This window comes from Arachis duranensis, chromosome 5 (genome assembly GCF_000817695.3).
Source record: "Arachis duranensis cultivar V14167 chromosome 5, aradu.V14167.gnm2.J7QH, whole genome shotgun sequence".
Classification (NCBI taxonomy): domain Eukaryota; kingdom Viridiplantae; phylum Streptophyta; class Magnoliopsida; order Fabales; family Fabaceae; genus Arachis; species Arachis duranensis.
The window spans coordinates 90,731,518-90,756,899 of NC_029776.3; the positions used below are offsets into that span (position 1 = coordinate 90,731,518).

At 33.1% G+C, this 25,382-nt stretch overlaps 2 protein-coding genes across 6 annotated transcripts; both read left to right on the forward strand.

Annotated features, from left to right (window-relative positions):
- Positions 1-1,952: 1,952 nt before the first annotated feature.
- LOC107490447 (VIN3-like protein 1) lies at positions 1,953-10,015 on the forward strand. 4 transcript variants are annotated; one of them, XR_002375976.2, is made up of 5 exons: positions 1,953-2,263; positions 7,090-7,716; positions 8,131-8,441; positions 8,552-9,704; positions 9,809-10,015. XR_002375976.2 is itself a non-coding variant. In XM_021143055.2 (4 exons), the coding sequence occupies exons 2-4, from the start codon at positions 7,268-7,270 to the stop codon at positions 9,640-9,642; spliced, it is 1,851 nt and encodes a 616-aa protein (XP_020998714.1). In that variant the 5' UTR covers positions 1,954-2,263; positions 7,053-7,267; the 3' UTR covers positions 9,643-10,015. The 4 variants fall into 4 exon arrangements, 2 of the variants coding, with proteins under 2 accessions (XP_020998714.1, XP_015966715.1); XR_002375977.2 differs by having other exon boundaries at positions 8,552-9,698; XM_021143055.2 differs by having other exon boundaries at positions 1,954-2,263; positions 7,053-7,716; positions 8,552-10,015.
- Positions 10,016-18,082: 8,067 nt separating this feature from the next.
- LOC107490446 (fe-S cluster assembly factor HCF101, chloroplastic) lies at positions 18,083-23,775 on the forward strand. Of its 2 annotated transcripts, none has more exons than XM_016111227.3 (15): positions 18,083-18,235; positions 18,318-18,458; positions 19,080-19,222; positions 19,310-19,360; positions 19,482-19,637; positions 19,982-20,125; positions 20,213-20,355; positions 20,445-20,514; positions 20,813-20,908; positions 21,037-21,126; positions 21,234-21,287; positions 21,603-21,726; positions 22,274-22,398; positions 22,892-23,014; positions 23,389-23,775. In XM_016111227.3, exons 1-15 carry the CDS (start codon positions 18,151-18,153, stop codon positions 23,458-23,460), a joined length of 1,617 nt encoding a protein of 538 aa, XP_015966713.1. In that variant the 5' UTR covers positions 18,083-18,150; the 3' UTR covers positions 23,461-23,775. The 2 variants fall into 2 exon arrangements, with proteins under 2 accessions (XP_015966713.1, XP_015966714.1); XM_016111228.3 differs by having other exon boundaries at positions 19,083-19,222.
- The last annotated feature ends 1,607 nt before the right edge of the window (positions 23,776-25,382 follow it).

Here is a 25,382-nt window from a genome sequence, read left to right on the forward strand (position 1 = left end):
ATAAACTTTATGTAAAATATTTTTTTTTGTAGAATAATATATCAAAATGTGAATTTTTTAATTTGTTTATTAAATAAAAATTTGAATGACTAATAAATATGAGATGGAGTATTAATTTTCTATGAGAATAAAATAAAATAAAGGCTTTTATTTGGAGTTAGGACTAATAAATATAGGTCAATTAATTTTTTTTTATAGATCTTTGAAGTATTTGGCTATATCAAAATGATTTAGTTATCAGTAAAAATCATAGTTATTAAAATTGGATCGAATTGACTGATTTGACCGAAAATCTGATGAACCGAATTCAATATCGGTCCGATCTAAGATTCCAATCGTTTAAAGTAGAGAACCAGTATGAACCGATCAAACTCAATGAATATTGGTTTGCCGAACTGTTTGGCCGCAGTTGAAGGCGAACTTATGGCGCACCAGCGTTTTGCAAGTCCACCGAAAAATCCAAAATGTGTTCGCTAGGGTTCAAACTCCTTAGCTGAAGGGTATAACAAAGCTGATCAAACCACTAAGTTACAATGCTTCTTACCAATATATATACAAATTTAATACATATAGCATCTTTTATTTTATTTATATTCAATTTATTTTAATTTTAAAGTCACTTATTTTTAAATCAATTATATTTTATTTAATTATAATTTTATATTTAATACAAATTAAAAAGATAAATAAAATTTTTTTATTAACCACAATTTATTTATTTTTTCATGATTATATGATATCTATTAATATTATTTTTTCAATAAATACGTGTAGTATATAATAATAGGTAAAAAGACTCACATACAGTTTATCTTTATATGAAGTTGATAGTCAAAAATTGTTAGATGATAATTTAGTCAAATTTGTCAAATCATCTAATGGTTCTTAAATATCAACTTCATATGAAAACAATTGTACGTTAGCAATGATCCAGCGATCTATTAGCCTGATCAGTGACCGGATTAACTGGTTCGACCAATAACCCACCGGTTGAACTAATGACTCAATAACCCAGTAGCTTGACCGATTTGATCATCGATTCAATTATGATAACTATGGTAAAAACTCTTTTGATATAAAGTTGTTTATTTTTCTCGACTTTTGGTAATAATTTTTTTGCTTGTCTTTCCGTTATATCTTGTATTATATCTATTTTTTATTTGTATGAACGTGTTCTGAAGTTAAAAATTAGTTAAATTAAATTGTGATGAAAATATTTTTAGAAAATAAAAGTTTAAAGAGTTAACTATAATATAAACTAACTAAACTATTTTTTTATTTTTGATTTTAAAATTTAAAAAATTAAAATAGTGAGAGATTACTTTTTTTTTTGTTTTTTAGCTGATCTATTTTTTAACTAATTGATTAGAATTAATTTCACTCCTAATTAATTTTCTAACAGAATCTTTTTAAAAATATTAGAAAGATTAGATTTTGACATCTGCTTAAAAACAAATGTTAAACTATTTTAGGATAAAACTAAAATTTATTAACAGAAAAAATTTTAAAAATACTTCAAAATTTCAATTAAAACATATTCTATCAAATTTTTTAAAATAATTTTGCTAAGTAAACAATAAAGATTATGAACAATATAAATAATAGGTTATATTTTAGACTCATTAAATATAAATAAACCATATTAATTTAAAATTTAAATTTTAAAATTAAAATTAACCTTTTTTTAAAATTTATTATTTAAATTGTTAAAAAAAAAGGGGTTTTTCTCCTATGTTTTCTCTTTTGCAAAGATGGGCTTTCGGAAGAACTAAGTGACACGCCAATACAATAATACCGTACATTAGAAGGTTATAATAACTTCAAATCTGAGTTTCACTGACCTAAACAGAGGGGCAATAACGTCCATCCAGGTAAATTGGAAGCCTGAAAAGGGAATGAAAACAAGTACAGTGTATAGGTAAAGAGAAAAGAAAACACTGATCCAACCAAACAAACAAAGACTGCTTCAGACCTTAGCCTACATCTTCAAACTTCCACCTCCTCCCTCACGCGCCACCCTGCGCGCGTGCCCCTCCACCCCCACCTGTTTTCTCTATTAACGTGACCAACTCTCACAACAACTCTCTCTTTCTCTCTCTTCAACGCAACACAAAGTCACAAACTAACAACAACGAACGAAACTCGAACAACAACAACAACGACAACATAGTTTGTGTTTTGTGAAACCAAAACGAGATTCATCTCCAAATTTCGGTTCTTTCGTTCCAGAGCCCTTGATTTCCCCATTCACCATACTTACAGGGTCAGTGATTCTATTCTTCTTCTTCTCCTTCCTCCTCCACTTCGCAAAAACCACTCCTTCATTCCTTACTTTATTTCGGGATCCCTTTTTTAGATTCGTTCTTCTTTTCGTATGTGCAGATTTTAATTTACTATTATTATTTTTTTTAAAATTACGTGCTTTTATTTGTTTCTATTATTATTTCAGCTGGTTATTGTAAATTTTGTAGTAATTTTCTCTTTTCATTTTTCGTGAAATAAAATTACTAGTAAAAAGATATTTATATGTGTTTTTTTGTAGAAGACTTTGTCTGATTTTTTTCCCTTCTTTACACTGTTGTTAATGCGGCAATGCGTATGGGAAAAGAAGTCAAATCGTGAAGTATGCGCTTTTTATTTGGCTTGGAATGTATGTTGAAAATAAGTATAATGGAAATAATTGAAAAAAAAGTGTGTTCTTTTTGTTGTAGTGTTTTCAATTGGGTATTTTGCATGAGGCATTGTTGGTTAACAATTAAATGGGCAGGATATATGGTAATATTGCAGTGTGGTTTGTGCATTTTTTCCTTTTTGTGTTTATTTATTTATTTATTTTTTACCAATTTAATACTTGTTGGTGTCATGTGCTCTATAGTTTTTCTAGCCTGCATTGTGATTTTGTGTGTTTCTTGTGTTAAATTCATGCGTCACATGGTGGCATTTTTGTATATGAACATGAACCATTGTTGTCTCCCTGATAGATCAATAGTTGTGGAAAATCCAGAGATTTTTTGAGAGTTCATATCGCCCGCTAGCTGTTTGTTCTTGATCTTGTATTAGAATTCCTACTTAAACAAGCTGGTAGTTGTGTCAAAGTTTTGGTTAAAAACTTTTAGCTTTCTTTGGTGTAAAAATAATTAAGTTCTTTTTAGTTTCTTAATTTGGTCCGTGTATGATTCACGAATCACCTGTGTAGCGGTGATTCATGGGCGGCCTTCTTTGCTGTTACACAAGTAATGTAGACACACTTGTCATGCTTTTTCTCTTTACTTGTCAGAAAACGGCAATTCAGTTATATTGTTTAGTGAGTGCAAATGGATTTAGAAGATAAATTCCTTGCTAGAAGTAAGCTTTTCGAGCTTCTTCTTCAGCCTTCTCTTTCGGTAGTTGCAACGATTTGCTTCACCGTTTTATTTTATAAGTAGCTCTGACTACTGAGTGCCAGCTGAAGAATAGTTTATCATGTATAGTATGTTCATCTGTCGAAACATCACATCATGTGGAGTACCAGCTGAAATTGGAAGTTGCATAGATGATTTTAAAGTTCTCTTGCCATGCATTCACCGTTTTTATAGTTACTTAGAGAGTTTCCGTTAGATGCCGTGATGTGAATGGAATAGAAGGCTTAGCTGCGGATGCGGATGTTTCTAGGAATAATAGTAAAATTGTCCCAACTCATTTAACTTAACCTTAGGTGAAGTATGCCCTTACCCGTTACCATGTGGGAAGGATAGCATGGAGGATGCTCGAATGCTGTGATTCTGTTCAATAGGTGAGGTGGGGAGGTATATTTGGAAGTGAGATAATGCTGAGGGGCAATTCAGATTGTTGGGGAGTATACTAAGACTAGTAGAGGGCTAGGCCTCTCGGAAACTTGGCATGGTCACTCGTTTGCTTTCATTCTCTCAGTAAATAATACGCACTTACCTGAAGGAGGGTGAAATCACAAAGATTTTACTCCATTTCCTTCAATTTCATATTGTTACATCCCTTTCTTCACTATACTAGATGGCCATTTTTAGCAGTTTTCAAGAGTGTTACTACTACATGTTTCAGAATAATACTAATCATAGTATAAGTTTTAGTTTTCTTATGCAGTTTTAGTTCAGTTCATAGCATAAGTTATTGAAACTTGTTTTGGAGGGTGTATTGTTCGTTTCTTATCATTTCACTTTGCAGTCTCATGGTTCCTTTCCTTTTAATGTTGCATGTACCCTATTCCTTGATCAAGATTTGTTTCCTTCTTGCTGGCCAAAACATGAAATTTGATTGGTTGGTGTGACATAATATGCTATAATTATATGCTTTAATTGACATGATATACCGTAGTAAGTGTAAATGGTTGTGATAAATTCCAGTGTATGGCTAATTTTAGTCAAGGATCAATGTTATGTCAGAATAAGCGTTTTGGGTTTTAATGATTACTGAACTATTATGTTTACTAATTTGTATTATCTCATTTGCCACGGGGTGGTATTGTTTTGGAAATTTATTAAATTGGAAAAATATTATACACTATTAAATTAGAAAATGCTGTTTGTCTTTGGCAATGCGGAAATGTTTTATACCTCATAAAAAACCCGAGCTCTACCCTGTTATGGAAAATATAACAATGAAATACGCAGAATCAAATCATTTCAAATTGTTTGTTACAATTTAAGCAAGGTTATGAATATTTTCCACAAAACCAAATGTGAAGTTTGGTTTCAATAGGATATTTCTTTGGTCTTTCCTGTTTGGTTTGATTGGACTTTTAACATGCATTAGTTTTTTCCTTTGAAGCTCATGGATATAAATTTTGACCTACCATTGATGTTCTGTTATTATCATATGAAACATTAAAGAATTGATTTGTGTTTCTAATATATGTTGAGCATGGCTCATACAAAAAGACATGTAATCGCCCAATTCAAGTATATGTTTTATTTTTTGTTTGGTGTTATAAATGTTTAGAGGTGAGTTTTATTATTGAATTTAATCATTGTCTTGATAGCAACTAGAAAGGGTAATTCTGCAGTCTAAGGGTGTGTTTGGTTTACATTTCATTTTCTGTTTTTATTTTCAGTTTTTTTTTTCCATTTTCAGAATTTTGTGAAGATAAAAGAGAAACCAGGAGGTGAAAACAAAAAACACTGAAAATAAAAATAGAAAATGAAAACGCAAACCAAACTCACCCTAAGTTGTCCTATTCGCTTCCAAATCAAAAATAAATTTTTTGGTATTAAAAGTTCATCAATAGTGATTTTTAGTATTTCTGCACAATTACGCAAGATTGTTTTGTGAACCTTCTGAAAGACCATATTCATTCTTCAAATATTTCTTCCAAAATGCATTAAGGTGTATTTGTGTATGATTTCCCTGTCCTTAATTAGCATGGCCAAGCTGTATCTGCTGTTTCTATATTAAGCTAATAATATTGGTCACAAACTTCACAAATCTACCGGTGGGTCTTAAATTTTCTTAATTAGAATTTTTGATCATGATCGTTGTTCATATTATTGCAAAAACTGATTTGTCATTGTTCACTAGAAAGATAAGATAATCGTGCAAGATATAGTATAACATCAAAGAAAATTTTAAATTTTGGTTATGTACTTAATTAGAAGTAATGTTAGAAATATCTTGCATGAAATATCAAGATCATGGAGTTTTAGACCAATCGTTTGATTGATAAAAAAGATACATTCCATTTAAACATTTGAAATGCTTTATGGGTATAATTTGAGATGTGCGTGTTAAATTTGAAATCAAAGCTTTTAGCATGTGCTCCTATAACTGCACAGAGCTATAGAATCTAGTATATGAAAAGGGTTATGCTTATTCTAAACTCTAGCAGCCATTTTAGCCGTCGATGCTCCTTGAGTAGCTACTCCATTGTGACTTTGGAAATGCTTCACTAGGGTAAACTCTGTCAAGATCTCTCTTCCGACTCTTCTCACCCTTGGGGAGGATCTGGTGCTTATGTGGTATCCACTTTCCTGCTCTATGTTTTCTAGTAATATAACCACATTTTAGGCTTTTAGGTATTTGAATTATTTGAAGGCATTTGATGTGTGTATACTTTTGCTGCTTCATCTGTTTTCAATGTGAACCATTGCATGTTTGGTGAGAAGATATAATATTTATTGTCTGAGTGTATTGTAGGGATCATTTTGAAATTTTAACTGATTTTGGGTAGCTGTTGTTTGTTCAATATGTGCAATTCTTCACCTGGATCAACTTGATTTTTGGTTTTTTCTTGGCGGTTGTGCATCTTGAACTTACATTATTAAATACATTTTTCTTTAGTTCTTGTTGTCTCCCTTGAATGCTTATTTCTTTCATTTGCTTATTTAGGATGGTATTAGCATAATAATAATTTCAACATTGATGTTTGGAGATTTTGAATGTTCCTAAATAGAAGGTAAATATTTGATTTAACATCACTTCTGTCAATGCAAAGAGCCAAGGAGGAATGTTTTAACAGACAAATGATTTTGTTCTAATGTTAGGCTTATACTTCTTGTTCAATTGGTTGTGATTCACCACACGTGATCAAATTCTATGAGTGTATTTATCTTACCATAGAGACATAGATTGTTGTGTTATCTTTGGACTCATTTTGACAATTTTTTGTGACGAAATGACCCTAATCGATGTGTGAGGCTATACTTCCCATTAGATCATATATCTAGTCCAAGTGTTGTAGAAACTGCCCTTTAATGCATAGAACAAGGCTCGATGGAAAAAGATGGCATTAGTAGTGAGAATTAGATCATATGTGTGGAGAGTAACAATCTTAGTTTAAGTTGTTAAATATAAGTGCTTTTGACATTACTTATACAAGCAAATGAAATTGACTATGTTGTAAATGATCTAGGTTGCCCCGGCTTTCAAAGATTGAACTACACTCTGATTGCCATTCTAGTCATGTCAATGGTTGAATTTGAACTTTATATTTGTTTCATGAATCTTATCAATATCTTCGATATTTCTCTTTAGTTAATTGGCATTTATCTGTCTCTTTCAGTGTTACTGTTTTAGTTAGTCGAGCTTCCCTTCTGTCTTCGCAGGACTTACTTTGCTTTTGTTGCCGTGTTATCTGTTCAGGCTCTGGTGTTCAAGGCCATTCATCCAGTGTGCAAAGTAATCCCAAAAAAATGTCAATTCTGAAGGTGGTTCGAAAAATTCAGAACTCCTTCCGGAATTCCTGAAATCTGGTCCTAGGAAAGAACTTCTGAGAACGTCCTTTGATAAGGACAAAAAGAACAGTTCTACAAAGATCAGGATGACAGAAACAAAGTCAACTAGCAAGATTTCCAAGAAACAGGATTCGAAAAAATATTCTGCTCCTAGCAATCAGCTTTCAAGGAAACAACATCGAAAGGGTGAAAACCCTACTCGATTCATTCCAACCTCCGACCCACCTTCTGATTTTGGACATTCTGACTCGTGGATCTGTAAGAATTCGGCTTGTAGAGCAGTTCTGTCTAAAGATGATACATTTTGTAGAAGATGTTCTTGCTGTATTTGCCACCTTTTCGATGATAACAAGGACCCTAGTCTTTGGTTGGTTTGCACATCCGACTCAGCCCAAGGTGATTCCTGTGGTATGTCTTGCCACATCGAGTGTGCTCTTCAGCATGAAAAAGTGGGAGTAGTTGATCATGGGCAACTGATGCAACTAGATGGCAGTTATTGTTGTGCATCCTGCGGCAAAGTTACCGGGATACTTGGGTGAGTAATTTCTTTTCACCGACCACATTACATGACCTCACCTACTATTCGTTGATATACGGAGGTTTTTGATGAATCATTTCCAATTTCTTTGTTTCAGTGGCAAAAAGTTTATTGATGTGCATTCTGATTGTATAATACTACTGGAAATAGAATTTTCTCATGTTTTCATCCCCTTCTGTCCATCATTTTCTTGCAACAATAAGCAAACTTTCAACTACTGTAGTTTTTGGATCTTTGATGTGTCTTTTCCAGGATTAATTAATTCCATTATGGCCTTTCCCTGGCTCCTTGAATTTTTGTAGTGAAACAAATTGTTGTGGTGTATAAATTTTTGTGTTACTTCTCTTTCAACACTTACGTTGGTGGCTAAGTTTGCAGCATTGTGTTGATGTTCATGTTTAATAATGGCAGATGTTGGAAGAAGCAGCTAAATATAGCAAAAGATGCTCGGCGTTTAGATGTGCTGTGTTACCGGATATATTTGAGCTTCAGGCTTCTGAATGGAAGTTTAAGATTTAAACAACTTCATGAAATTGTACAAGAGGCGAAGGCTAAATTAGAAACGGAAGTTGGTCCAGTTAATGGGGTTTCTTCCAAGATGGCACGCGGCATTGTCAGCAGACTCCCTATTGCCGGTGATGTACAGAAACTCTGCTCTCTTGCTATTGGGAAAGCTGATGAATGGTTGGCCACTGTTCCCAGTTCAAATCCAGAATCCGGAGGTTGGAATTATTGCCTTCTTTATTTATGGTTTCTTCCTTTCTTATCCTTTTGTTTTTTGGCCCAAACAATTTCGATTATACTGTTGACAATGACTGTATTTAACTTGCAGAGGGCTCCCTTCCCGCGGCCTGCAAGTTTGTTTTCGAAGAGGTAACAGCTTCATCAGTCAAAATAATTTTGATTGGAATATCAAATGCGTCTTCCGAGGAAATTAAGGGTTACAAGCTCTGGTATTACAAGAGTAGGGAGGAATCACACACAAAAGATCCTGTTTGTGTCTTTCCGAAAGCTCAGAGGAGGATTTTGATATCTGATCTCCAGCCATGCACAGAATATACTTTTAGGATTATATCTTATACCGATAAGGGCGATTTAGGTCATTCTGAGGCCAAGTGTTTCACCAAGAGCATAGAGATATTGGAAAAAAGTCCGTCTTCATCGGTTGCCATCGGCCGCAAGAAGGAGAGCCTTCAAACTGGAGACAATTCTTTTGGATCCAAAACGGAGCCGAGTTCTTCAATGGTTGATTCTGGATTTAAAGTTCGAGACCTTGGAAAACTTTTGCATCTTGCCTGGGCTCAAGAACCACGAGGCCTCGATTTAAATGTTGCTTCGGTGCCTGATTTAAATGAAGAACTTACACCTCCTTTCGAGTCTTCCAGGGACGAAGATAATGGTTGCACTTTGCAGCAGGCAGTTGAGCCGGACGACGATGCAGCCTCTCATGATCTCGAAAAAAACTGTTTGGCAGGGTCGGATGGTAGTGGTGATTCCCAAATCTGGACACAAGGGCCGACCGGAGAAGTCCCGGCTGTTGACTCTCGTGTAGATGCATGCAAGAAAAGGTTAGCAAGCTCGAACGAAGAGGCGCATGATTGTGACAGCACTCTGATGAATGGATCTCCTTTGCACATAGCGGATGGTTCGTTCTCATTGGACGAGAACTTCGAATATTGTGTGAAAGTGATTCGTTGGCTAGAATGCCAGGGTCATATTAAACAGGAGTTTCGGTTGAAGTTGCTGACATGGTTCAGTTTGAGGTCGACGGAGCAAGAACGTAGGGTGGTTAACACGTTCATTCAGACTCTGATCGATGATCCGAGTAGTTTGGCCGGGCAACTCGTCGACTCATTCTCCGATATTATATCAATCAAGAGGGCAAGAAATGGGTTGTGTATCAAAGCTGTGGGATCAAATTAAGGGTGTGGTTTGCTTCTTTCAAGGCTCTTACCATTTTACAGTGACAAGATCACCTTGTACAGGCATTTTTTATTGCTCACCTTCTAAGTGATTCATTATTGTTATTATTGGGGACATTGATGTTTCTTTGTCCTGCTAAAGGGATTTGCATTGATGATTATTGCAGAGGCAGTAACACATTTTTCCTTGGAGGGATGATCCTTGGAAGTGAAGATTTAAGGATGTTAGGTCTTAGGAGGCATTTTGCTATTTGCTCAATTTATTGCAATTATTTTTAAAACTATGAATTTATTTAATCAGCAAGATATTATTAGTGTTGATACTTTCTTTTTCTATCTCATTTTTCAATTACTTTCATTTGATGGAGCGACAAGATGTGATTGCTGATTCAATTTCTGCTTCAAGCTTCATTTTTTGTTACTTTATGCGGGTTCTCTTTTTAATCAATGTAGGTTTATACCCCAATTAGTGTGAAGCCTTGGTCGACCTTGGTTATCATCACAGGATATTTAAGGGTTCTTTAACCCTAATGTAAATTCACTCGAGCAAAAGTCTTGGAGTTACATAATAATAAGTTAACAACAATAATAATAAATATGGCAGTCTTCGTAAAGAATTAACTTACAAGCTTTGAGTTATAACCTCAACATGATAATCTGTTATAGGTAGGTGAATAAAAAATACATGTGGATACAAAAAGTTGGATATTACATNTATTTATATTTTAATATATATTTTATATAGATAATTGATTTTTGTTATACATATAGTATGATTTTTTTTTGTTAGATGAATTAGACACTCCTAAATTCTAGACATTATAACATTACAAACTCACGTATACTACATATTTACATTTTACACACATAATATTTTTAAGGATTTCTATCTACTACTTGATTTCAATCAAGTTTTAAACCCAAATATGATTGCTCGGGAGACAAATGAATTGTCACTACGCTAAAGTCTATGGTGATTCTTAAAACAAAGTTTGCATAATTGCATGATTGTGGATTTTCTCTTACTACTAACATCTTTAATCATGTCTAGCTTTTTCTCTTTTGCATGGACGGTCAAAGAAGACTAGCAGGGTGGAAAAAGTAAACTTTCCTGAGTGATCAGGGTGTGTTTGGTTCATAATTTCATCCACTTGGACGTTTCTTGGCTTGAATGAAGAATTTCTTTTGTTTGGTGAATATTTATAAACCAACTGCCAACATGAACGGACTTTTGAGTTTTGAGGTCCAAATCCATGTTCAAGCCCAAGCAACAATTTATAGTCTTGGCATTAAATATAGGTGATTTCTTCTAAACCCGCGATAAAAATACGGGTAACACACCCTTAACAACATGTATCAACCTTGACCATGCATGAGATAAAAATATCAAAGATCATTAATGAGTATTCATTCAATTGTTTATATTATTATCGTATTTGCATTGTAGAATTCGAATTATGTACTTAAATATAAGATGTTTAGAAGGACCTTTTTGCAAAATAACTTAAGCTATATGTATTAAATGAAGGTTGGGCTCTTTATTTTATTTTGTGTGTTGTGATGAGTGTCTTGACTGACTTTATATTTATTATTAAATAAAATTAGGATTGTACACTTCATTGTAGCTGCGTCTGATGAGTGTCTCGACTGCTTCCATTTTCACCATCCATATTTGTTTTAATTTTTTCATAAGTTTGAATTATACGCTAGGTATGTTCTATGATTTTATTATGATGCAAATTAATACATTTTATCTTAATTTTGTTTTGATGCAGTGAAAGATCCTCTTGGATTTTTAGTTTTTAGTAGATTCTTATTTAGGCTTTGTTAGGATATAGAAAAGAAAATAAAAGAAAAGAAAATAAGAGAAAAAAAAATGAGAAGAGAGAAATAGAAGGAAAAAAGTAGAGTTATTTGTGTATTGTTTGGATGGAGAGAAAATGGATAAAAAGAAAATAGAATTTTTTTTAAATAAAAAAAAAAAAAAATCATAATGGTATAAAATTATATTAATATTTTAATAAAATATAAATATTTTTATTTATTTATGTTTTATTATATTTTATAAATATTATAAAATATTATAATTTTATATATTTAATTTAAATTATTCATATATCATGTTTAAATATAAATTTTTATTATAATAATATATTAAAACTATTAAAATCAAAAGGGTAAATCTGAAATTTAAATCATGTTTGTTTTTCTCTCAATTTTTTTCACAATTGAGAAGAAAATTTTACATGAGTTCCACATATTTTTTTTTGTTTTCCACTCAATTTCTTTTGTGATTCAAATAATGAAAACTTGATTTTTCCATCCAATTTCTTCTCTTATATTTTTTTTCCTTCCAAATTCTTTTAATTTAAATACAGTATTAAAAAAAAAAGATGATTCCTACAAAGTTTCAAAGTTGTAATTGACTGTGGTGATTGTCCTTTCTCTTCTCTCTTTTCACAAAATTTCTTACAACCATCAAAGATTTCTTTTAATTTTGAAAAACAACGAAAAAAAAGAAGAAAAAGATCTTCACAAGTCAGGTATAAAAGGTGCTATTCAATTAAATAATGATAATATGTCATAAATCAATAATAAATCTTTGGTTATATCTATCTAGTTTGTAAAGAAAAGAACCTAAAACCAGGACTATCAAAATTTATATATATAGTGTTGATGAGCATGTTGCTATTTATATGCTTCCTTTTTTTCCGGAAGAAGTTCTTAGTAAATCCTGAACCTGCATGTTCTATATCCCTGCTTTGACCAAGATAATTTAAAATAAATAAATGTGAGATTCCAGTTCCCATGTAAGTAATGTTTTTCTAATCGACGTATTCTTTTATGCATTGTTTCAAGAGCATTGAAAAAGTTGATGTGAACGGTCTCTTACATATATTATAGAGTATACACTATAGACGAAGATAATTAGTCATATATCATTATTTAAAATTAAGACTTACGTGACTCATTTTTTTCTACTATAATCTATATATAATTGGAGAAAATGTTGATAAAAGAAAACTTAATAATACGTTGGCAGTTGGAATAATTTTTTTACTTCAATTTTAGTTGAATGAATCATTTCCATAGTTAGTTATTATGCATTTGTTGGAACGTACACCATCATCAAATTAAATAAGACCAAAAATTGATAAAGTTTAATTGTAAAACTATTGATAAGGTTTAACAATGGATAAAATTGTCATGTAGTTATGCCATAAGTTGTCTTTAATTTATGCATATTTTGATGAAATTATTTTTAAGCAAGAATTATTTATGTTTTAATAAATAACCCAATAAATTTCTATAGTTTTGATTTACCATATTTGATTGTTCTAAGTGAAAAATAATGTACATATGTGGATGATGTAAAAATTAATTCGGACAACGATTTAGGTGATGATTTCAATTATCAACCAATTTCAGATGATGAAGATTCATTGAATGTTACTAGCAATAATGAAGACATAGCTGAAGTTAAAAGAATTGCGAATTTAATAGTGGAGAGACATTTGTAACCTCGAGTTTAGGATAGATGATGAAGTTTACCAATTTTATAACGCTTATATTAGTTAGCATGGCTTTGTATGAAGAAGGACGACATCATTAAAGATAAGGATGGTATAATTATTTGTAGACAACTTGTATGCAATAGAGAGGGGTGACGAAATATGAGATATCTTGATTTGGACAATAGAACAATGAAGGCAAAGTTAATCAGGAAAACTAAGTGCCAAGCGTGGCTTAAGGTTAAGTTTGACTACCAGTATGGGAGATGGAAAATATCATATTTTTTTGAAGGTTACAATCATGAATTAACTCCTTCGATATTTGCATATCTTGTTCTAGCCAATCGTCATCTAATTGTAGTCGATAAAGTCTAAGTGGAGAACCTTCACCAATTTGGTGTCAAGACGTGTCATATTATAGGATATATTACAAGCCAGAAAGGTGGATATCATTATAATGGTTTCACTCGCAAAGATTTATACAATCATATTGACTGTTATCATAGATCAAAAGTTAAAAATGGGGATGCAAATACCACAATCAATTATTTGATTGACAAATCTAACAACGATCTTCTTATTTTTGGGAAGTATATATTTACAAGTGATCACAAGCCCGAGCATATATATTTTGGGCAGATGGCCAATCAATTGTCGACTATTAGTGCTTTGGAGATATTTTTGCTTTTGATTCCACTTACAAGAAGAATAAATACAACAAACCATTGGTTATATTTTCTAGATGCAATCATCATGGACAGATTGTTATTTTTTGTTGTGGTTTTCTATTGGACGAATTGAAAACCTTTCTTGAATCGATGGGTGAGAAGCTTCTAAATGCAATAATAACACATGGAGACCTTGCCATGAGAGATGCAATAAAGAATATTGTTCCTAATGCAACTCATAGCTTATGTGGATGACATTTTTAGAGAAATACATGTGAAAATATAAAGAATTCAAATTTTTTACATAATTTTAAAGGTCTAATATATGACAACAATGACCGCAAAGATTTTGATTGGAGATGGGAGACCATATTGAAAAAGCCCAATCTTGTTGGGAATACATGGATGGCAAAAACTTGCGAAACTCCAATGACGGTGCGGGCACATTATTTTCTAAGGAAAAAATTTTTCGAGTACATTAGAACGATGTCACAGTGTGAAGGTATAAACTCCCTGATTATATTTCATGTTAACCGCATGAATACACTAATCGACTTCATACATAATCTAGATAGGACATTAAATGAATATAGAAACAATGAATTAGTAGATAACTTTAAATCTCAATGCTCTGGGCCTATGATGATTACTTCCTTAGAAGTTTATGAAAAATTTGCAACAAATTGTTTCACTCATGACATTTTTAAGAAAATATGTAACGAGATTCAGAAGGTTGGGACATTAAATATCAAGTTGTTGTCTACCGTTGGGGACAAAGCTGATTTTAGTGTGATTGCTCTAAAAGACCCGATGAAAAATCTATTGGTGGAACTACATAGATGTAATAATCTATTTTCATGCTCTTGTAGGTTGTTTGAATTGTGTGGCATTCTTTGTAACCACATTTTTTGTGTCATGAAGTACGAGAACTTGCTTGACTTTCAGAGTTTTTGATCAACAAAAGGTAGACTAAGAATGTAAAGAATAAATTTAGTTGTACAAGAATATATGATAAGCATGATGTTGAGAGGGTTTTGAAGTTTCGAGTGGGTGCATTGGCATCTAATTGCAGTAAACTATGTGATGGCGTGATCTCGCATGTAAAAAGATGTTTACTTTGAAGAAATTCAGTCAAAAATTTTGAAGCTAACTATTCGTATGCAGTCACAGAAACATGGCACTACCGCTCCAAATTCGAATGTAAAAAGAATTAACAATCCTTTTATTGTTAAGAGTAAAGAAGCCCCTTCCCGTTAGCCTTTGTAGAAGAAAAAATAGCAAGCTCTAATTACTACAAGTATGCCATTACTACAAGCGATGCCCTGATCTACTGCACATGATTGACCAAAGCTAATTTTTTTGAGATAACAATAGAGAATGTAATAGCTACAGTTGAGTTCATTAAACAGATGAATGGCTTCAAGGTTAATTCATAATACTGATAGAATATTTTCAAATATCACTTGCTTCTTATTTACAATGATATTTAAATCTAAATTCCTATAACACCTTTTTTAGAAAAGCTTTGTTAAATCCACCAAGTGTTCTATTGCAAAGTCTGAAGAATTATTACAACCAAAGTCAAAGATAACAGTTAGTGTTTATAATATAGAGGTTATTATTCAAAACATGTGAATCATTATTAAAAAAATATATAAGTTCTGTTGTTTAATGTTCATGCATGATTTTAAAAAAGGTGGAATAAGCAAGACAAAGAACACGAGGAATGAAAAGTGTAAAGATGAGACGCTTGATGAGGTCATGTATACATTGTCTGATTTTAACAAGGTTGCGAGAACCGGACCGGTCAATAAACCGGTGAAGTCACTGGTTCAATAGTTTACTGGTTCGACCGGGGTTTAACCGGGATTCAACCAGTTTAATTAAATATTAAATAAAATTATTAAAAAACTTAAAATAATCTTAAGTACATAAATTTAATGATCTCTAACTTAATAAAATTTAATATTTCACATAATAAATTATCCATTACTTAATATTAGGGGTTCACAAACAACTTCAAACATCAAAGTTTATAAGTAAACAAAAAATAAAAGTACATAATGACAAACCCATAATGTTCTACATTCAAAAGATACAATTACTAGCAAGTTTTCAACTAATCAAAGGTGCAACTCATCAAAAATCATAATTATCATTAAGTGAAACAGAAAACCAAAGACTAGAAAACCAAAGATACAATTACTAGCCAGTTTGAGAATCTTGTGGCTGTGGGTTACTTTGTGATTGTTCCATCTATAACAATCAGAAAACCAAAGACCAGAAAACTTCAGACAACCATGAAAATAATCAAAATATTCATCATGAAGCAACAAAGTCAATAACAGCAATGATGAAAATAATGAAACAGAAGCAGCAAAACAGAAGTAGGTAACACAAGCAAAACAGAAGCAGCAAAACATATTCCAAGACAATAACTGCAATGATGAAAATAATAAAACAGCAAACAGAAGCAGGTAACACAAGCAACAATGCAAAACAGAAGCAGGTAACAGAAACAGCAATGCAAAACAGAAGCACATAACAGAAGCAGCAATGCAAAACAGAAGCAGCTACCAGAAGCAGCAAAAAATATTCCTCATGATTCATGAAGCAGCGAGCTAACAGAAGCAGCAATGTAAAAAATATTCCTCATGATTCATGAAGGAGCGAGCTAACAGAAGCAGCAATGCAAAACATATTCAAAATAAAAAACACCAATCCTGAAAATCAAGGGGGGCTCAGAAAATCAAAATCCAAAATCAAGCATAGAACAGGCGAGCACAGAACAAGATCAGAACCTCAGAAACACAAAATCAAGAAGCATAGGTGAAAGAACAAAGTCTTACCAAATTCAGAAGGAGGCGGGCTCGGCCGGTGGTCGTCGGCTGCTGTCGATGGTTGTGGGTGGTCGCTGTTGCTGTCGATGGTTGTGGGTGGCGACGAGGAGGCGGGCTCGGCCGGTGGTGGTCGCTGTTGCTCTCGATGGTTGTGGGTGGCGACGAGGAGGCGAGCTCGGCCGGTGGTAGTCACGGGCTCGGCCAGTGGTACTCGCGGGCTCAGCCAGTGGTAGTCGCGGACTCGGCTATGTTGGCCTTGGTGGCCTTGATGGACGCTGGCGCTCTGTGGGTGGCTTGGGTGGCTATGGACGCTGGCGCGCTGTGGGTGGCTATGGACGCTGTGGGGAAAGGCCCTTTTCGAAAGGGAACTGGGGAAGAAAGGGGAAGATGGAAGAAAGGGGGGGAGTATCAGATTAGGGTTAGGGAATAGGGATACATTTCGCGAACGTTATTCTTTTTTTTTTTTTTAAATGCCAAAACGACGTCGTTTGGCATATGAATTTGCAAACCATTGAACCGCAAAAAAATCGAACGGTTCTTTCGATTCGTCGGTTAACCGCCGGTTCGACTGGTTTTTTGGCCGGTTTTTTGCCAGACGACTATTAGCGTTACTCGGACCGGTTAGGTGACCGGTTCCCGGTTTTTCCGGTTGAACCGGCCGGTCCGGTCCGGTTTTCAGAACCATGGATTTTAAACTACTATGCTTATTGAAACTGTCATTAATTCCCTTGTTTTTTTTTTAATTGGTATGTAATGTCGATGAAAGTAGCCAACCGATGGTTGATGTCACGAAGAGAATTCATTTGCATTGGATAAGGATTATTTACACTCTTTAAATAAAGCAAGTAAATACTTTTTTTAATAAACATAATAGTAAATTCTAGTCTTTTAATCTTTATCTTAATATTTCAAAATAAACACTTTTATTATTATTGGAAACTTAGTTCAAGTGACTCATGATGTGTTTTTCAAATAGCCACATCCGAATTTAAATTTGGATGAAGTAAGAAGTGGAATAAGAATACATTTAAAGAATTAATTTAGTGTGTATAAGTATACAGTGTGAGCGTGCTGTGTAATAAGACAAAAAAAGAAAGTATAATCATGTTAACAAATTAAATTAAAAAAAATTGAATTACATTATTAAATAATTTTCATGATAAAGAAACGGGTATGGACGTGTGAACACGTGTAGCTCAGGTTCTTCATTAGACGAAATTAATAATTAATTAATTAATTTAACAATCGAGATTTAATTATTTAAATGTGAAGTACTAAAATTTACACTCGATTTATCAAAATGTCAAGAGCCGACTCAAACAAAGTTAAGTCAATTATATAAAAAAATTAATTTAAATATGCTTCACACTTATTATAAATTAAAAATAAAATTAGTAATATATATTAGTAGCTAGTAGCAACTGAAAACATGAGGCTCAGAAACTGTCACTCACCTCACCCTTCCATTTCCACTTTCTCTATCTGAAAAATGCAACCCCTTCATGCTCCATCTTCTTCTTCACCATACCTTAACCTTTCATTCCGAGCCTCAAAACCACAACACTTAACATGGGGTATCCACTTCAACTTTCTCTCATTATTTCCTTTCTCTTTACTAACAATTCTCATTATATTTTTATGTCTTTGTTGTTGCAGGTTCGTTTTCACATCTGAAGTCTTCACCTTTGTTTGCCATTCATTTAACTCTTCAGTCCCAAAGGGACCAAAGTTCATTATGGAGATATCACAAAAGGGCCATCTTTTGTTCTGGTGCTACCAGAGCTACTTCTGTTGAAGGTAATTTTTTGTTTTTATATGTTTTTTTTTTCCTTGATGCTAATTTCCAACTCATGGGCATCAACTGTTTGTTAAAAAGTTTTGGAATTTACTGCAAGTTTTCTTGATGAAGAAGCCAAGGGAATTGCTAGTGTCAATTACGGTTTTTATTTGAGGAACTGTTTCTATGATCAAAATTGAATTTTGCATCTTCTGGGTTTGTTGGGTATGTATTTATGCCTGTATGAATGTAAATCCAGTGCTTGAACAAACTTGAACTTATGAGGCCTTTGATAGGGGTTGTAGAATCTTAACTGGATTGGTAAATGTGTAGAGCTTGAAATGAAATGTTTATGGAAAGCCAAATCGGCTTGTCTTTCTTGGAATTTATGAATCATGGTTGAAACTTGACAAGGTTCTTGGTTTCATGCATGCATCATTTGAAGAATTTTCCAAAGCTTTTGGCCTTGGTTCAGAATTTGAAAGTGTTGTTTACAGTTTATGCCTTAAGTTGTTCAGCCACCAGAAAACAAAGAAATGATTTATTAATGGACTACATGCGTTTACTTCATGCCTTTGTTAACTAAATTTCGTGTTTAAATGTTATTTTGATTTCACTTAGTCCTTATCTGCACTGTGCAGTAGGCTCTTCTTCGGTATCAACTGGAACACCGGAGGATGATGTGTTGAAAGCCTTGTCTCAGATTATTGATCCAGACTTTGGAACGGATATTGTTACATGCGGATTTGTCAAAGATCTCCAGATCGATAAAGCTCTTGGAGAGGTCTTAAAACCACAGGCCTAAAACTTTTCTGCAATGTACTTGTAAATGATGATGTTCTTACTAAATTACTTTTGTTTCGAATCTCAGGTATCTTTTCGGTTAGAGCTCACTACTCCGGCATGTCCAATCAAGGACATGGTAAATGACACAATTGCCATTGTTTGAGCTACAGCTGATGTAGGTTAGAGTGGTGGACTTTTTTTCTGTAAAACTCATCCTGGTCTCGTTTAGGGACTAATTGATTGTATATTTATGGCAGTTTGAGGAGAAAGCAAACGAAGTGGTGACGAATCTTCCTTGGGTAAAAAATGTAAAAGTCACAATGTCCGCACAGCCAGCAAGACCTCTATTTGCAGAGCAACTTCCGGCAGGTCTACAGACAATTTCAAATATTGTGGCTGTGTCCAGTTGCAAGGTTGATCTTTTTGGAAGGTTTTTTCTTCATCATATGTTGGTCTTGTTATATTATTTGCCATCGTTGAGGTTTTTTCTTCTCAACCTTTTTCCTTCAATTTTCTTTTTGTAATTCTTCACATGTTTGGTTTAACATATGACACCTGAAACTTTTCCTTTCTTTTTAAACATATGAGTATTGTTTCTATTGAACGTATCTGAAGAAATAAAAAAAAAAAAAACTACCAAGTACCAATTATACATTTTCAAATAGGTTTGAAGCTGAATTTTAGTTGGTTAGAAGTATGATTGAATCTATTCACTTTTGGTTCGCATCATTAATACCTTTCATGTCAAAATTTGTAGGGAGGAGTTGGAAAATCAACTGTAGCTGTAAACCTTGCTTACACTTTGGCTGATATGGGTGCTAGAGTTGGTATATTTGATGCTGATGTTTATGGTCCAAGCTTACCAACGATGGTCTCTCCTGAAAATCGATTGCTAGAAATGGTAATATATGATGAATCAATTGGTTTGGTTGTTATGTATAGTTTGAGTGATTTATTTCACACATAATTGTTGAGCGTTTTGCTGCAGAATCCGGAGAAGAGGACCATAATTCCAACTGAATACCTGGGGGTGAAGCTGGTCTCTTTCGGATTTGCTGGACAAGGACGTGCGATAATGCGTGGCCCAATGGTTTCTGGAGTCATTAACCAACTTTTGACTACTACCGAGTGGTATACATTTCTAAAAGGCAGAAAACAAATTCTGCTAAACATTAAATGAGTGCTGCTTGATTTGTGATATTAATTTTTGTACAATATAGGGGCGAGCTCGATTACCTTATTATTGACATGCCTCCTGGAACTGGAGATATTCAACTTACTTTATGCCAGGTTCTGCTCTAGACTAAGATATTCTTTGTTATATTTCATTCTCTTATTAGTAGATTGATTCTTCCATCTAATTTTATGTTGCATTGCATTGCTCATGGCTTACACCGAACTGGCTTGAAGCTGGTTTGATTGTAGATCGAGTTAACATTTGAGCCAGCTTGATCTTTGGGCTGAAATCCAACCAGCCCAACGATGTTTGACTTATGAAGCTTGTATAGTGTATATCCCCGTAGTTATTTGCCAAAATATGTGTGATTTCCAATCATCATTTGATTTGACTTTGGTCGTATCACTCCAGATAGTTCCATTAACTGCTGCTGTAATTGTTACCACCCCTCAAAAGCTGTCATTCATTGATGTTGCAAAAGGAGTTCGGATGTTTTCAAAGCTAAAGGTGATACTTCTATCACTCAATGGTGTAACTGTTCCAATTTGTTATTTTCTTACTCATGCTTGAAACTGATTGTTTCAAATTTTAAAAATGTGATACTAACATGTATATTTTGTATGTTTACAAATAAGGTGCCTTGCGTTGCTGTTGTGGAAAACATGTGTCATTTTGATGCTGATGGAAAGCGATATTACCCGTTTGGTAGAGGTTCAGGTTCTCAGGCATGGACAACGTTATTTAATTGTTTATCCTTTATTTGTTTCAACATAGAACATTAAAAATTACCTTTTGTATGTGGCACATATTGATGGTTTGGTCATATATGCAGGTTGTTCAGCAGTTTGGAATACCTCATCTGTTTGATATGCCTATTAGACCAACTGTATGTCTCATGTTACGCTATTGTTCACTCTTGAAAATTATTCTTCTCTACATCTGCATGATAAATTGTGTTATTATGCCTACTGCTGCTACTTTTCAACAAGTTCTGTTGTGGTATAAGTGTAATCAGTATAAACATACCAAGACCATGTTAAACTTTTATAATGAATATCTACCTTATCTTGACTTCGATATTCCTTTATATTCTAAGATATGGTATTGATATTACTGATAATGATATAGTATGCTTAGCAATTGACATGGTATATTGTTTACTGCAAACTAAGGCTGTTTATTACAATAATGACTGTAACAGCTATCTGCTTCTGGAGATAGTGGAATGCCCGAAGTGGTGGCTGATCCTCAAGGCGAAGCGTCCAAGATATTCCAAGATCTAGGAGTGTGTGTAGTGCAGCAGTGTGCTAAGATACGCCAACAAGGTATTATATTACTCCTTGATAATAATTGAAGACTGAAAATGTATCTTATAGTACCTGTTAGTTACAAGCTACCAACGCTATTCTTCGCTTGTCTATAGTATAACAACAACTACTAAGTCTTGTTCACTTATATAACTGGCTCTAAGTTCACTGATCCGTTTGTGGTAGTTGAAATGTTTAATACCTTTTATGATACTAGGCAACGTTATAGAGCATATAAATGTAAATTTTTGTGACTCCCAACACTTGCTTTTGATGATTTTCACAGAAACTTTATGCACTTTTCGCTTTAAGCACGCGTGAACGTAATGCATTTATTTTTGGAAACTTGACATAAACCAACCCTGTTCGATATGGTGCAGTTAAAACAGTTTGTGAGGTATCTGTGTTAGAGAATTCCAAAAAGTTGTTGGTTAAGTATGATATGTAGGAACTTTTAGATATAAATATGATATATATTTGAGTGGCAAGATTACCTTTATATTTTTAAATTCTGATTAAGCATTTCTACTTTCTCTTAGCTGAAAACATTATATTTTGAATTCAGTTTCAACAGCTGTCACCTATGATAGATCAATCAAGGCAATCAAAGTGAAGGTACCAGATTCAGATGAGGAATTCTTCCTGCATCCTGCGACGGTGAGACGGAACGACCGATCTGCTCAGAGTGTGGTATGTGGATATTTAAGAGTTTTGTTTGATTCAAAGATTAAAATTGAGTTACAGTTAACAATGCATAACTTGGATTCTGTATTGTTAACATTAGTATGCATGATGATGATGCATAAAGTTAGAAAGAATGAAAACAAAATAAGGTTATAAAGCAAATAAAATTTAGAGCAGTTTACTTCTTTATGCTTATGCGGCATTTTTGCCACAACTATTCAGTTAGTAAAAGCTATTGCCTTTTGACCTGCAAAGTCAAGAGAAAAGTTCAAAACGGAAGCTTATACATATATATGAGCTGATCTTGAATTCAAAGAGATTAGTTATTGGGACTAGATAGTTGTTACAGAAAGTCAACACCAGCTACATTGAATACCTGATAATTAAGCTATAAAGCAGACAAAAAATGTTGCTTTCTTAGAAGAAAAGTCAACACCATTACTACACTCATGTTGCATGGTTTGCAAGTCATTTCAATTTTGGTATGCAATGATTGCAGGATGAATGGACTGGGGAGCAGAAACTGCAATACACCGATGTTCCTGAAGATATTGAACCCGAAGAAATTCGACCAATGGGAAACTACGCTGTTTCAATAACTTGGCCTGATGGATTTAGTCAGGTGATATAAATGTTAGAATTGAAAATAGAAAGATAGCTTTGAACTATATACTGTTAACATATCAGTTGTTAAGGCTTTGACTCTGCATTTTGCTGGTTAATTTGCTAACTAGAGCCTTTAATTCTTGGCTTATGCACAAGAATTTGTCCACTAATTTGGTGTATCAAAATATTATGTATCCATACATAAACTATGTCTAGATACGATGGAATTTATTTTGATACACCATGTTTATCTATTCAACAGTGGAAAACTAGGATTATGTAGCAACTAGCAACCAAACAGTTCTGAACACATACCACCATTCGTAATTATTTCATGTGAAGCAATTATGTTCCGTTATTAATTTTTCGACTCCTGCCTTGTGGATGCAGATTGCGCCATATGATCAGCTGCAGACAATCGAACGGCTAGTCGACATTGTTTCGCCAACTGTACATGCATGATAATATTGGCCATTGAAAACATCACAAGGATTGCATTAATGTGCTTGTAATTGGTGGAGTTATGCATGTAATAGCCTCAATTTTCGTTCAATTCTCCTCCATATACTAGGCATATTGGTAGAGTTTGATAGATTATTCTGTAAGTTAATAGCTTGGCCTTGAGGCTCACTAAACTCCTCAAGCTTTTTGTTACTTGTTCCACTGAGTAAAGCATTCATTTGCAAGTGACAGTTTACTCACTTTTTATATCGAAGTTGTAAGGCTAATACATAATAGAAGTTATAAATTAAATGGTAAGTAATGTCTTATTTATTACTTTACAAATCTCTTCACTTTAGGATCTTTTGCCTTTTTCCGTACTATTCTTACTTTCTAAAGAAAAAATAACCGTATGTATGTGTAAACTAAAGAAAATTGAGTTTAATTGAAAGTTTTGATAAGAGTTTAAGTAGCAAACTTCTTAACTATCTTAACAAAATTTGCTAGTGTCGTTTTTACACCAAGCAATTGGCATAAGTTTGAACATTTTGGTAAAGAGGATGAATGATAAAATGGAGTCAAGGTTCTAATTCTAAGCCCTTGTTACAGTTATACACTTCATGTTCCATGTTTCTCAGTCTGAAAATGAAATAACCCCTCTAGCAAGCATGCTTTGTCAATATCATCTACTAAAGGCAATTATATTTGAGCATTTTGGAGATCTAATAGAGAGTACAGGTATTATTAGAAGTTTTCATGGGCCGAGTCGGAATTTGGTCCCAAAAGGCCAATAGATCTATTTTGATTCGACCCGGAATGGTCCAAAATAAATCGGGTTAAACCAGATCGATTTAATATAAAATTAGTATATACAAATTTGTAATTTTTATACACTAAAGTAATAAAATTTTACTTTAAAAAATTAAATTTAACAAATGTTATATCATATTTTAAAACAAAAATAATACTGTACATATAAAAATACAATATAACATCAGTAATTTTACTCTAATATATATATTTATAAAAGACAATTTCGGACTGGACTGGATTACTCAAAGCATAACTTGAATCCGATCCAAAAATAATACCGGATAAAAATGGCAAATTAAAATTCGACAAAATATACTTTGGATCCAGACCGAAAAAAAAAATCTGTGTCCCGATCTTGAACACCCCTACAACATCGATTATTTCATAATTGTTCTCTTTAATTATTTATTAATTTCTTTCCTCTCATTTATTAATTTAGAAGTATGACACTTATTTGTAAAAGAAATACAATTACAATTTTAAAAGTGAACATTTTAAAATAGAAAAGAAGTATTTAACAAAGATAGTAGGTTTTTAGTAGGTGGTCACATCTGAAGAGACATCCAAGTTGAGGGTAAAAAGGCATCAAGTGAGTGGATTCTCTTCAATGAAAAAAAAAATAGATGGTGTTCAGTATTTAATCTCACTTTTTATTGTTCTCGCTCTCCTATTTATTTTTAGTCCCATTTATAGAATTAAAGGTAAGAGATCACACTTTATTCTCTTTAAGTGTTAAAAAAAATGGAGAAGATCCATTTCCGGTACATATATGGGATCTGGCGAATGTAATGAGTTAATTTGATTTTGATCAGTATCATAGACCACTCTACAATTTCTATTTTCTTTTTATCTATCTAGAGCTAGCTCTTTTGCTTGAATTTACATTCCAATAATTTATTGGGTATTCTTTTATTTTTTATTTTTTTGCTAGGTAAAAATTTATTGCAATTAATTGAAGTAACTCAAAAAGTTTTGAATTTTTATTTTTATCATCTCGCATCTTTAGTACCATTTTTGCATTTTCTTTTGATATTCACAATAACAAAGAATTTACCATTATAAATTTATCACAACTTTCACTATTAATTGCTAATGATAATTTTGTGCTGATTATAACTATGTATACTTTT